We start from the raw sequence: 14,627 nt of genomic DNA, 5'->3' as shown, positions 1-14,627 counted from the left end.
GATGACAAAGCTGGAATGCATTTAAACCATTATTTCACAATATTGTTTCACAGTGCTCCAAGTCAGCTGGTAGAGAACAAACCATTCCAAGGAATGGAGGAAAAGGAAGGTAAATAACTACAGCTCTATGCTTATAGCTACTCCTTCCTATCCACTACTATAAAACATAAAACCTCTTTGGAATGCACAGCTGTTCTTGCTACATTCCAGTGGTTGCAGCTCTCTATTCTGCACAGACTTCCACATGCACCTTGCGAGTATACTAATGAAAGTGGATGGAAACCAGCACTGCTTGAACCACACCCAATATTTCCCTATTATTACCATGTCCAATAATCCAGCGGCATGCACATGCTTTGTGATTTATTTTAAGGAGTTACAATGAAAAGTACACAAGATCAAATGCTTAGCAGGTGAATACTAGCAGGCCACAACTATCCAGTAGTGAAGCAGCACAAGTATTAAGACTGAAATGGCCATTCAGTTACAACTCAGGCTTGTGCAGTCTCCATTCCTAATCGGTTCATCACACCATGTAATATTAGAAGTAGAGAGCAAACAAAGCTTAAAGTTTAACATGGAAATGCCTGCTAATAATTAATAAAGTGTTCTTTGAAACATAGTGTTGTGGGATAATGAATGGGTATAAATATATTAATCAAATATTGGAATATTGATGACTTCAACATATAGTCTTTTCCATGGGGCCATTAAAGCCTCACTGAATTCAACAGGACTTACTCTCCAAGTAAATGTGTATAGAACTGCAATTATACCTCCTCCTTTCAAGGTATTGTGAAACAGATTGGTAAAAACATGGGGGGTAGAAGCCAGTTGATGCACTTCTGCTCACTGAAGGGATTTTGTTCCTTTGGACACCTCCCTTAACAGAAGAAGGGAGGCCTTTTCTGATTTCCTTTGAAACCCCCAGCACAATCTAAAAATAGACTCCAGAGAGTTGAGGAATTCACCAAACAAGGTAGAAGGGTTGTAGAGAAAAAAGTGAATTGGCAAATGCCCCCTACTCCTCTTCTGTTATTAGATATGTATGCCTCATCAAAAGCCCTTTCCATTGGCATCAGCTGGATTCCACCATGAACATTGGTTTAATTCTCCATTAATCCTTCATCAGTTCTTTTCCCTTGTCGTTTCTGCTCTTGGACACTTTCACAGATGTAATATGGGGCATGGGTTGGATACAGCAACACTGCATTTATTGTGGCAGGCATCCTTTTTGCCCTTCTGCTGCAAATAGAAGCACCACATTGACTCCGCCCCCTGAACAAGCTGCTTACCACTGCATTATGACATTTGAGTTTCTTTGTTGTCATAGCAACCATTAATTAGACATTTCGTTTGTTTAACATAAAATACACAATGCCAAGACCAGTGCAAAATTTGTTGTTTAACTTCAGTTCGTCTTAAACAGCAAGGGTACTATAATCTAATGAAGTGAAACTCTACTTTGTGTATCATGAGGCTTAGGTGCCTCCATCTTACAGGGTTTCACTGTCTATTGTGACTACAGCAGTCACAGAAGCATCCTTGGCTTGGCATTGTAAGGAATGGAAGAACAAAGGCCCACAGAGACAATGAAATGGGCACATGTACAAGGCAGACTGCATTTCTAACTATGAAGCTAGGATAAACACAGATGCATCCTATAATGGTAATTTTTAGTGTCTTGAAAATTAACCTTGTTGTGCTTTTTTTTAAGTAATTCTTAGGGGTTTCAGGTTTAAGACAGATTGCTTTCCACGCCTGGAACATTGCTTTCCAGCATTTTGTTCAAATATTGCAGTTCATGAAACATATCCACAACTGCACGCCATAAAGGTGGTGATGAATTAGTCACATGCAATTAAACTGTAATCCGACACAATGACAGATTAAGCGTACAAGTCTAGACCAAAAATATTGTTCCTGGAAAATATTTCCTAGAGTACACCAAATCTTTCCATTCAAAAGATAATATAATCCTGCTTTGTTCATTTGAAAAGGAGGATTTGCATTATTTTAGTTCTTGAATGAAGCTATCAAACACACTGGCCACGTTAAGAGACTTAACAGCCTTTGATCAAAGTGAGACATTTGCTGCAGTGATTTCTCCAATTTCACATCCAATCCGGTGGCTTCAATGCACACACCTGGATCCTTAGAAGTATACACATCTGAAGGTACTTCCCAATTCTACTACAGTATATGCGCTATACAACTAGCATGGAATCTGAAAGGAGACAAACCCTTTGTACATTAGCTTCCCACTGAGCAGAAAGGCATATAGCTTTGAATCAACCACGTGGTGTTTCTTAAAACCTAATCCTAAATTTGGCGTTGTCACCATATATATCCTTAGGATGGATTAAAAAAAAAAATCATTACTGAGTTGAATTTATATCCCGCTCTTTCTCCCAAAGGAGCCGACGGTGGCAAGAGTTGTGCAGAGAATATGCAAAGAGGAATGCAGATTCACAAAACATCATCAAGTCAGGATTAGAACAGCATTGCAATAGTGCCACAAGTAGTTAAGCTGCACCAGTGTTTAAAACATTTACATCAGAGTATTATTAAATCAGATTTTATGTTAAATACTTTAGGAATAAAATCTCGCCTAACCTCTCTCACTACATTAAAAAAAGATGTATCTTCAAACAAATATGAAATTGGCTTATAAACTCAGCACAATCTGCATAGTGTACAATACTGTAAACATACTTTTGAACTTGTGGAACAAAGTCATGTAGAAGACTACATCTACATATTTGTTTCACTGTTTTGTAGAAGCCCAACATAAACCAGAGCCATTTTTTTCCCCTGAAATGGGGGGGGGGGGGGGTGCAATCGCCAGTTATAGTTTCTGCTACAAAATCTGATGCAATGCTGCAAGAAAATGAATGAAATTACAGCAAAAGAAAACAGCAGTGTGATCCAGGCCAGTCCAGAATACTATGCAGTGCAAGACAGAAAAGAATAATCAGAATGTCATTGGTGATAGCCAGTCCTAGCATTCTACAGGATCCAAGAAGTAGCTCATTATAAGCTTGCCTATATTGCTACTCGTTTTTTGTAAGACAATAAGTTTTTGTTCAAGTTCTACAGTTACAGAGAGGCTGTTTTTCCTCCTACCCAAGTATTCTGTGTTGATCCTTACCTGAACAGGTCACCTCTAAGAGTAAGGCTGAAGTCTATGCATACAACAGACTAAGATGGTAGAAATGACTCTACCTCTTCAGACTTCAGGAGCAGACTCACACTGCTTCCCTGCATTAAAGAAATCCCCTGCAAGTAGAAAGTCTACACAGCAGGAAGTATATCTAAAATAAATCTGAAGATTATTTTGAAAGGGAAGACCCCTGCCTGAAGCAATGCAGCCCATTTCTACTGCCTAATTCTGCTTCATGTGTACATTGGGGCTAATTCATTGTGACTAGGAGAACAGTCCTAATCCAAGGCTGGGGTAGAATGGAGCAGCAGATTCCTCCATTGATAGGATCAAGCTTTGTTTTTTGCCCTGCCGGCTACAGACTAGCACAGCAGCCTGGATTCATCTCCTTCTCAGGTATGGACCAGCTTTGAATCAAACAGAGCCAACACCATAGCACACCACCACCCTGCCATAAAATATCTGCCTTTGAGGTCTTATGACAGCTGCTGCAGGGATTGACGCTGTCAGCAGTAGCATCACCACACTTTAAGCAGGTGCAGCAGGGACAACTGCAGCAATGAAGCCAGCACCCCAATAATTCCTTTTCAGCAATGTGTATCAGGGGTTATGATTGCTCTACCCCTAACTAAGTGGGACTAGAGTCCAGGCATGGCCAAACTTGGCCCTCCAGATGTTTTGGAACTACAATTCCCATCATCCCTGACCACTGGTCCTGTTAGCTAGGGATGATGGGAGTTGTAGTCCCAAAACATCTGGAGGGCCAAGTTTGGCCATGCCTGGATCAGACCAAAACAAGCAAGCTCAGCTTGATAAACACCCCAACACTTTCCAACAAGGGAGTGAGATTCCTAAAGATTTTGGCAGGACCTTTCAGAAGGTCACTTCAGCTTACGGGTAGGTTCACTAAGCTCCATGGGTAGACTTAAGAGTTACTAAATTTTATCCTGAGTGTGAGTGAAGACTTGCTAGCATTTTATTTATAAACCTGAGCATATAGGCAACCCAGGTAAGTGTTAGCCACTTAACACAACACTTTCCCTCCTTACAGGAGTCTTATGAAGAGAACTGGATCAGGAAAGGCATGTAAACACACAAGCTTGCAGAAGAGCCGATTTGAGACTGAACCTTCTCCTTCTCTCTCTCTCTAACCCATAATGTGTTTAATTTATATTTATATCAGGGCTCAAACTAACAAAATGAATTTCAATAGGGACAAATGTAAGGTTCTACACTTGGGCAGGAAGAACCAGCTGCACAAATATAAGATGGAGGACACCTGAGTACATGTGTAAATGATCTAGGAGTCTTAGCAGACCACAAGCCTAACATGATGCAGCAGCAAAAAAATGCTAATGCCTTGGATGCCCATTAAGTACTATTTGCTTATTCAAATTTCCATGTCAATCTATAACCACTTAAGCACTCTGCCCAATTAAATGTAACTAATATGGCAGAGTTACAGTTATTTTAAATGTAACTGATATGCAGAGTTACAGTTTAGGCGAAAGTGCTAACTCCAGTTACCTGAGAGTAAGCACCATTCAATTCAGTGGGGCTTTCTTTGCACTATTATTGCACAGAAGGGAGTATATGAGGAAAATGTAGAACTCTGCAAAAATGTTTATCCAGAAACAGAACCCATGTGCAAAATATGATACACAGCATAGATGTTTACAAGGCTTTTTGGCCAACTAGGAATATTTCCAGGGAATTAAATCCCCCTGAGTTCAGTGAGACTTACTTTCTTGCAAGCATGTTTGAATTACAGACTATGGCTGTGATCCCATGTTTATATCCACTGTGTGGTGTTATTTTTAACAGAAGAGCCATGAATAATTCTATATACATGAACACACATTATCCAAAAGGCTTGTTTTGCCATAGGGGGGAAATAATAGTTTAATGAATTAAACCGAAATCATTCTCCATTATGCCAGTAAGTATTTTTACATTCTTTTTTGCTGTTTATGGGTAAAAACAGAAAAATAAAACCTACCCCGCACATCTGGAGAGAATCGAGCTGAATGGCGAGACACAAAAAGCTTAAGTTCTTGATCCAAGTTGCATTCAATAAGATTTGTGTCCCATGACCGGATCCCTAAAAATCAAGATAAAAATAAAATACATGTAATTATTGGATACAAACAGATTGTGTATTTCTGAATTTTCTTTTAATAAAATCTGTGCCCTATCTGGATACTCTATGTTCTTAAAAGCCACATGGTGATTAAAAATAAATAAATTATCTGCTCTCATTTTCCAGGACCACATCCATCACCATGCTGAGCATTTTCCAGTTCTTCCGAATACAGTACAGTAGTTGTTGAATGAATTTCTGCTCAAGGCCTTGTAAACACAACTTTAAGACCTGTAACTAGTTTGGTTATTATGTAGCAGGATTATGGGGTGACAACTGAGAATATTTTCAAACATATTTACAACATAGTTAATTTGGAATGGTTGTTGTTGTTTTTTACTCATTCTACATGCATAAAATTCTTGTAACTTCTTCCTAGTAACTTTTTTGCAACATTTTATTTTCAGTAAATTCAGTAAATTAGTTTTGCTTATGAACCTGAAACTTTGCTTATGCAGCTTAAATAACATGTAACATACAAAATACAAAACTTCCCTCATTGAAAAATACTGATTGCAGATACAATACAATGGACGAATCTGTTATTCTGATTTACTTTGAAAGTGTACATTGGATTTAGGGTATCTTGTGTCGGCTGAGACCACATTTCTTTCCTCACAATCACTAACTTGAATTACATTGCCCACTTCTGTATGTATAAACACAATGGAAGAGTGAAATTCATTTATTAGTCTTTAGCCATATATGAAAGTGTGGCTAAAACTCAAAAAGGGGCGACTAATTTTGAATAGGCCACATTTAGTTGGTGTCTTTCACACTTTCATTTATTACCCATATGACTCAAAATCCAAATTCCTATCACAAGAGGGAACTTTATTTTTCATTTCTTCTCACAACAGCAACCTTGTCAAACTCTTGTTAACCACACTGCAGTTACAAAGAAAAGCATGAACCATAGTGCTATAAATAGTAGCAGTAATAGCAAGTACACCAGTGTGCCAATCTACCCTTTTGTTCTGGGCTTTCCATAATAAATGGGATTGTTGGGTTACATAGTTTGTGCTTGGAAGAGGGCCTTCAGCTAGCTAGCTATTTGATTCCCAAGCAAAAGTGCCTGGGGTTGGTGGACAGGGAGTGTTTTGAATGGGCCCCCTCTGGCAACCAGCCTATCTCCTGCACCAGTACTATCAGACAGACAGACGGGCAGGCAGGCAGGCAGACAGACAAGACCAGGCACCATAGGGCTGTAAGTAGTAGCCTGAACACTGTCAACTAGCGCCACAGCCTGACAGCTCCTTCTAGGCTGGTTTGGCAATCTTGTTTAGGGAAGCTTTTAATGTTTAATAGATTATTGTATTTTAATATTCTGTTGGAAACCGCCCAGAGTGGCTGGGGAAACCCAGCCAGATGGGCGGGGTATAAATAAATTATATTATTATTATTAGGCAGTCTTAAGTCATTCCATTGGGTAGCACACCTGCTTTTCCATCCTTTGCACTTGCTTTGCCTCAGCCTGCACTGCTTCACCTTGCTCCACTCCATCATTATATTTGATGAAGTGAAGTAAGGTGAATTTGACTTCCATCCTGTGTGCGACTAAAACTCTCATCCCTGAGGATCTGGTACCTCATCCCTAGCCCTCCATCCATGTTTTCTGGCTTTAGCCCTCATTTCCATCTCAGATCCACACTCTGTGGCAACTTGTGACAAACCCAAAGCCTCACAACTTTCTTTATGCAGGCAATCACATCAGTGGGTGCTAGTCTTTGTTTGAGGCCTGTATGTATGAGGCCCTCTTTTTCTAGTGAAGAAATCGCTCACTTTTCCCTTTGTAGGACTCCAATCTCTCCTGTACATACCATCCGGACCAGCCCATCCAGGAGGTCAGGTGAGCAGTCGCAGACCTTGGGGTTTCGAATTTCAGTGGCACCCTGTGCAATACCAAAATTCGGTGCCCCAAATCATCTCTCACCTTCCATTCTACATAACAGTTGTGGTGCCCCTATGGCAACACACCCAGTATGACCAAACAGGTCGTGCTCACCTAAATCCACCTATGAGGTGAGGCGGCAGGATCCAAAGGGGCAGTAGATCCCAATTTAGATCTTTATTTCCCTCTTACTCCTGATGTAGATGTTCACTCACCCCCAGATTAATGTGCTGCACTAAAACTTTTAAACCAAAGTGCACTTTAAAAAATAAAAAGAACAGAATTTTACTGTTTGCTTGGGAAAGGCTTCCCTGTGATACAGGGCTCTACAAGACACAAATATTAAATGTTAAATGCACATAATAATCCAAGACAGTTTTAGGATCGTGACTATATATTTTAAAAAGCCTGCAAGCAGTAGTTCTACATGGCAGAATAAGCAGAGATGTTTTGAAAAGCAAGTCCAAACTAGTTGCTATGTCATATTTCAAAAGGTCACTTGCCTGTTTTCTGATGGAGGAAGTCAAAACAAAACCAAAGTATAGAAGAAAGTTAAAGAAACTCTGAATGGTTAAATTGTTTGTCTGATGTTAAAAAAAAGAAGTGGAGTCTAGAAGACTGTGCTTATACACTTGTGTAAACATATGCATAAGAAGCATTTAATATGGGAATGGGGATCCTGTGAAGCTACTGATATTGCTGGAGTACAACTCCCATAAAACACAACCACTGGCTATGCCAGATGGGTTGGTGGGAGTTTGGGTTCAACAGCATCTGGAGGACCACAAGATTATCATCCCTCATTTAATATATGGAGCTTGAAACCATGGAATGGCTTTCTAAAAATAGGTGAGCTTTACAGCACAGTAATATTAGAATGGGTGAATACTGCTAGTTGGAACTTTACTTCTGTCCCAACGTTGAGATTTTATCATTGTTTATATTAAAGAAATGTACCACGATGTGGCTAAGGAGACATCATTTCAAGGGACCTAGCTAATCATATAAAGCTTTTAAAAGTTATGTGAGAGCAGTTTTAAATTCTAGCATTTAAATTCAAAATGCTTGCAATAGCAACAAAATCTCACTAGGAAAAAAAAGAAAGTCTAGTTTTCCTCTTAATAACGTTTTTGGGGAGTAGTGGTTATTTTATGTGCAGTAAAATAGAGTCCCTCCAATGGTGATTCTGTACCACCAATGACATTCACAGTTGCTTGATCCTTCTGTTGCAAATGATCTTGGCAAAGAAAGGAGGCGATGTCTTAGACAATTTTCACACAGTCCTTATCTAGTTTTAAAACAATCAGCTTGTCAGACAGATTAAAAATGCCAGATATAAATGCATATATATTTTAAGTGCATTTATATGTTCTAGAACTCTCCATAAGTGTTACATACAATGGTTAAACAAACTTTGAGGCATACTGAAATACTTACAGATGTGTTTTAGATGGAAAGAAATGCTTAATGAAATTTGCTGATAATCCCTGATGAGTCACTATCAGGCTGTTGCAAAAACTTAGGAGATTTATATAGGGTGAAAAATTAATCTGCTGTATTTTTGTTGGATATGTTTACTAAATGTGTCAGTCATATAAGCTAAATCATGTTCCCAACCATTTAGGGCATTGGAGTTTCTGAATTCAATTTCTGCTGAAAAGCCTACATCATTTAAATTAGAATGGACCTTCATCCCTGTTCTTTGTGGAAACTTCCAAAATTCAGTAATGACCACTAGTGTCAGAGTCCAAAAGGGGAGGAAAGGCAGATTCACACTTTGAACTGACTAATAACATCTTCCTCAACGAAATGCAAAACTGTCTCCACTGAAAAGTATAAGGAGAAAAGAGGGTTGCGCCTGCAATAGGAACATAGATAATACTAGGTCAAACTATTTGTCCTTCTAACCCAGAACTGTCTGCGTGCTCACTTATCCAATTTCAACTAGAGATACTACAGATTGGACATAGGACATTTGTTCACAAAACATCTGCTGTACCACCAAACTACAATCCTTCCCCTAAAGAAAGAAATCATCCCTGAAAGGTGTGGTGCCCACTTCTTCTGGCTGTATGGATATGTCCAGGAACAGAGCCTAGGATTTCTTGCACTGAAAGCAATAATCATACTCTCCCTCCCAGAGACCAACAAACCTGAGCTTACTCATCTGTGACCTGTATCACACATGCATATCACCTATTTCTTCCATACTTAGTGGGTGATGAATATGCCATGTGTGCCTTAGGGGACACGGGTGGCACTGTGGTCTAAACCACAGAGCCTAGGGCTTGCCGATCAGAAGGTTGGCGGTTTGAATCCCCATGACGGGGTGAGCTCCTGTTGCTCGGTCTCTGCTCCTGCCAACCTAGCAGTTCAAAAGCACATCAAAGTGCAAGTAGATCAATAGGTACTGCTCCATCAGGAAGGTAAACGGCGTTTCCGTGCACTGCTCTGGTTTTGCCAGAAGCGGCTTAGTCATGTTGGCCACATGACCCGGAAGCTGTACATCGGCTCCCTCGGCCAGTAAAGTGAGGTGAGCAACCCCAGAGTCGTCCGCGACTGGACCTTATGGTCAGGGGTACCTTTACCTTTTAAACTGTGCCTTACACTTGAAGGTTAGAACAAAGCTGCTATCCTACACAGTTATGCATATAGCCCCCCTCAAAGTCAACAAGAGGATGAAAAACTTCACCAAGCAGATAGTTTTCAATGACATTTATTCTCAGTGTCATTGTATACAGCCAGAGATTCAAAAGTAACAAAAAGAAATAGTATTACTTTGTGACAGTTCTTTGTTCAATCCAGTACAGGGAAATACAGTATCAAAGAGAAGATGTTTTGACCCAGTTGTTTAGTGTAGAGATACAGATATGATGTCTGTTTTGAATCTGACCTTCATTTCCGTGCAGATTTTTACTGTTCTTCCATAGAGTATATTCAGAATTTGTTTAATGCAACAAAATTTGTTTTGTTTAATGCAATTAAATTTGTTTAATGCAATTAAAACAGTGTTCATATTTCATGGTTTCCAGATATCACAAGCATTTCATTGTGACCAACATTCAGTATCATTTGTCATGTGGTTAAGATTGAATTGAGGTGTGTGTATATGTATATGTATATATATTCTTGTGGGGGTCATACTTGCATTGATCATTCATGATCAGACCACTTGGGCTATTACAGCACAAAGCATTAGGTAGCCAAATTGAGTGATTTGCCTTCTGCTGTTTAAAAATAAACTCCAGCCATATATCATCTGTAGCTGCATATCATGCGGTATCGTTGAAGCAAACTGGGAATTGTGTGCATCAAAGCCAGGACTATGTCTTGAAAATAAAACGTTGTAACTTATTAACAATCCATTGCCGGCCATCCTCAATACAGCTCCATGATTCAGCAGTTCTGACAGAAACATGTCAGAAACACAACACAAAATTCACTAATACAGGGTAAATCTGGAAAAATATATATAGATAGTCTGCTGTTATTAATGTGAGTGACCAATGGAATTCCAATTGAGATCAAGTTGTTTTCTTCTGTGAGAAGAGTAGAAGGCCTTACAGCAGACCCCCCCTCCATTAGCAACCAGGGCACACCCACAAATCTTGAGTTTCGTACAGATCCTTGAGTCAGTCTTTTAAGTACTGAAAAAGGGTAGCCAGTGAATTAAAACAAATAGCTTATGGAGATTATTAAATGATGCTGGACAAAGTCCCTCTTGACAATATTTAGAACAAAAACCAAATCTTCATCCTCCAGATCATTCAGGATAAACCTTTAATAAGTCATCAGTACATTAAGTCTTCTCAGATTTCTCTGCAGTGAGTCTCATTAATCTCATTAATCCAGCATCTTCAAGGGTGGTGCCCAAGACACAAAACGGAGAGCACAGGTAAGTTACGTGAAATACTGAGGCCCTTGTTGAGAATGCAGACTTCAAGTGAGAACTTAATATGTCCACTCGTTAACTATATAATCAAGCTCCACAGAAAAAGAAAAATCTGCATTCTTCCCCAAACTAGGTTCAGCATAAAATCATTAATAAGAGAGACCCTGGATTTCTAAAAATAGCATGTATTGCTCTCAATTTCTAATCCAGCTTTTTAAAAGTAGGCATTGTTTCTAAGGAGCTACAACCAAACAATAAAGCAAGTGGGGGGGGGGAATGGTGCAGGAACAGAACTTATTTCTTCTGGGGGGATGTGAGCAAGTTGGCGTCAGATGCCTTGAGAGCACAACACACATCCATTTACTATATCAATTATTAATAACTTTAAGTAAGTAACAGCTAGTTCGGGCTTAAGCTAAAACTTCAGATAAAGCTAAAAATAAAATAACCAGAGCAGTCTAAAACAAAGACTTTCGTTCTGTGCAAGTGTCAGATAAAGCAGGTCAATTTATAAAAATAGCCACCAATGCAGGCAGTCCTGTCTTCACTACAATGTGGATTTGAGAAAAGATGCACAAAGAAATTATGGATTCGAACCACTTGTAGGGAGTGAAGCAACAATAGGAACCAACTGGAGCCCCTCCATCTGCTGAACCACACCTATATAGCAAGAATGTAATCAAGGCACTGCCTAAGGGTTCTTTGAAAATGGCAGACTCCTGAAATCCCTTGTTCTTTCCCAGATAAAGCCAAAACCCACTAAAAATGAAATGCATTTGCTCAAAAACTTAATATTACTAAGGACTTGTATGAAACCTATGAATACTGCCTTTTAACACTTGTGTATCATTTATCCCATTTGCAGTGCACAACTGCATCCCCCAGAATGACACAATGCAGAGCATTATATTTAAGATCATCTATAAGAAATCCACTTGTTTCAGCCAGCATTCCAATGTGACTTTTATAAAATAAAAGTTAACAATACAGTTCTGTAGCTGGGCAATGTCTGTAGCTGGGAAATGACAAGATTTAACAGGGAAAGTGCTCAATATTTTATAACCAGAGCTTCTGTCCTTTATTGTTACTGTTGTTTTTCTTGGGGAAAAATCTTTCTGAAGTCTCAGTTTTGTTCTAAGGTTCCTGAAACAAACCCCAGAATACTTATGGCTTAAAGTTAGAAACAAAGGAAGATGCAGCAGCATCTCTTGTCAGGAGCTGCACCTTTTGCAGCACAAGAGATCTCCAAATCTTTTTTGCTTCAATTTGCAGGCAGCAAAGCGTGTCTACTTTCCGATGCTTATTTAATGCATTTTTCTTTTTCTCCTTGACTGTGTAAACGCCCTTTGTCCGCTATGGGCTGCCATAGGGACCGCACTGCGGACTGCACCACGCCCACAAGCCGGTATCTCTGGGCAGACTCCCCAGCAGCAGCACCAAGAGGCGAGAAAGAGAAAGCAAAGGAGGGACTGTTGCTGGCTCTGCAAAAGACCTGAACGACCTCTGCTCTGCCCAGCTAGTTGGGGAGGGTGTCTAATGACAATGCTGGGAGCGAGAAGGCGGAATGACTCACAGAGGGAAAAAGTGGCGCAAACTCAAGATCAACTGCTTTCAGAGGATGGGAGGAGGGGGTGATATCCCACCTTCCTTTTGCCAATTGGCGCAGCTAAATGCAAAAAGCCAGAATTGCAGGTCTTTGGAGGGGGGGGGGAGTCAAAGAGCCTGCCCCCCCCCACTCTGTTGCTGCTGCAGGATTCTCAAGAGCCATGAGCATCTCAAGGCATCGCTATCAAGTGAGACAGAGAGGGATTCACACAACCTTGGACACCCACCCACCTGCCCAAGAAAGAAATCCCCACTGGATTCCTGCAATGCCTCCTTCTTACATGGTTTGCAAGACAGGAGCCGATTTAGAGACTCTTGTTTGATGAGTGCATATGTTGTACAAGCTTCCCCAACCACGACAGAGAAGGCGGTGGTGGGGGTGGTGGGGAAATCAACTTTTCTCTGACTGTATTTCAGGGTTGTTGTTTTGTTGGTTTGCTGTCAAAGTCAGCTATGGTTAAAAACAAAGCCATTAATTATAAGGGAGCCATTTCTTCCATCTCGCCACCACCCCCCGCGCGCGCCACCTCCACCCAAGAACTGCAGCCAGCCAGTGGAGAAAACACACCCTTCCGCGATTCCAGCTGCAGCTTCTTTCAATCCATGCGCAATGCAACTCCGAGAAGAGTCTGAAACGGAGTCAGAAGAGGCTGGGTAGGAAACCGAGGCTGATGGAGATCGCTGCCAACTCTAGAGCCGCAGTTCTAGACGGAGGATCCTCCTCGCCCCCTCCCAATACACACACACACACACACACGGGGGTGGGGGGGGAGGAGAGGGAGTGGTTGCATCAATTTCCCCTTTCTCGACCCTCTCTCTGTCTGGACCATGAAGTCAGCCCAGTGAAATCCCGCACCGATTTCAACCTCGGACCACAAGGAGCAGCAGCTCCGACGGGGAGACGGCTGTGCCAAGGTTAGCTGCACAGTCAGGGGCGGCGATGGCGCAGAAACCCCCTCTCGCTGCGGGAGCCGGGACTTTGCGCGCCACGCAACCTGTAGGTCGCCTCTCCAGCCCTTTCGCTCCCCACCCCACCCGACTGGCCCTGGAGAGAGAGAGAGAGACGGAGGGCGGCAGCTGAAGTATCTCTTCGCCTGGCTCCTGAGGGAGAGAGAGGGAGGGAGGGAGCGAAGGAGGAGGGCTGCCTGGCGGCGCCGCCTTACCTCGCTCGATATTGCCTATGGCTCTCCTCAGATGCTCCTCGGTGACCAGCTCGCCTATAACGACCAGGAGGTAGAATTTGCTGTCGAGAAAGCGGTGCGACAGGCTGGGCGAGGGGGGCACCGCGTTGGGGAGGCTACAAGACGGCTCCGTCTCCGCTTCCAGCACCACCGTCGCCATCCTGGCAAAGCCCCTCTCCTCCTCCTCCTCCTCCTCGCCTTTTCTCCCCTCAGGCAGCGGCGACGAGAGAGGAGAGGCGGCGGGACGAAAAGGCTTTTAGTTCCAAAGAGGCGCCTGCCTCCCTCCTTCCCTCGCGAGGGGCGGGGAAAAAACAGCCACAAAACCGCGCGCTCCAGAGGCACCACCGCGCTCCAGGCAGCCGGGCGAGTGAGGGAGGGCGGGGAGGCGGCGGCGCTTTTATACCGAGACAGTGCGGGGCTGGGACCTGGCGAGGAGGAGGAGGGGGGAGGCGTCGGCGGAGGAGGAGGAGGAGGAGGGGACCCGGCACAGCCACGCGCGCTGCCTTGCTCGCTTGCTGCTGCTGCTGCTGCTGCTTCGCCAGCATCCAGCCCAGGCAGCTGATGTCATCTGCAGCAAATCATTCCCATCGCTGCCTCCGGAAGCAGAAAGGACGAGGTGGGCGAACAATGCCCGGGCGAGTAGACCGGGGGGCAAAGGAGGCCCGGCCTTGGCAGGCCCAGCCCTCGGGCTCCAGAGTCCCAAGGTGAACCTGCCCGTCACTTTCGACCCGAGCCGGTGCATTTGTTTGCTCCGA

The 14,627-nt window shown here is 42.4% G+C and overlaps 1 protein-coding gene across 1 annotated transcript in view; it reads right to left on the bottom strand.

Moving 5' to 3' along the window:
- The window catches only part of MAP1B (microtubule associated protein 1B), a 68,696-nt gene extending 54,295 nt beyond the window's left edge, over window positions 1-14,401 (bottom strand). The window contains exons 1-2 of the mRNA XM_083403597.1: window positions 13,855-14,401; window positions 5,163-5,264 (exon numbers count right to left, since the gene is read on the bottom strand). Coding sequence (XP_083259723.1) covers window positions 5,163-5,264; window positions 13,855-14,032 — 280 coding nt within the window. The 5' untranslated portion in view covers window positions 14,033-14,401. The remainder of the gene's footprint in view (window positions 1-5,162; window positions 5,265-13,854) is intronic.
- Between the last annotated feature and the right edge of the window lie 226 nt (window positions 14,402-14,627).

This window comes from Podarcis tiliguerta (genome assembly GCF_965153285.1).
Source record: "Podarcis tiliguerta genome assembly, chromosome: 11".
Classification (NCBI taxonomy): domain Eukaryota; kingdom Metazoa; phylum Chordata; class Lepidosauria; order Squamata; family Lacertidae; genus Podarcis; species Podarcis tiliguerta.
The sequence above is the reverse complement of the archived record's forward strand: the minus strand, read 5'-3'. Positions and strand labels throughout refer to the sequence as shown.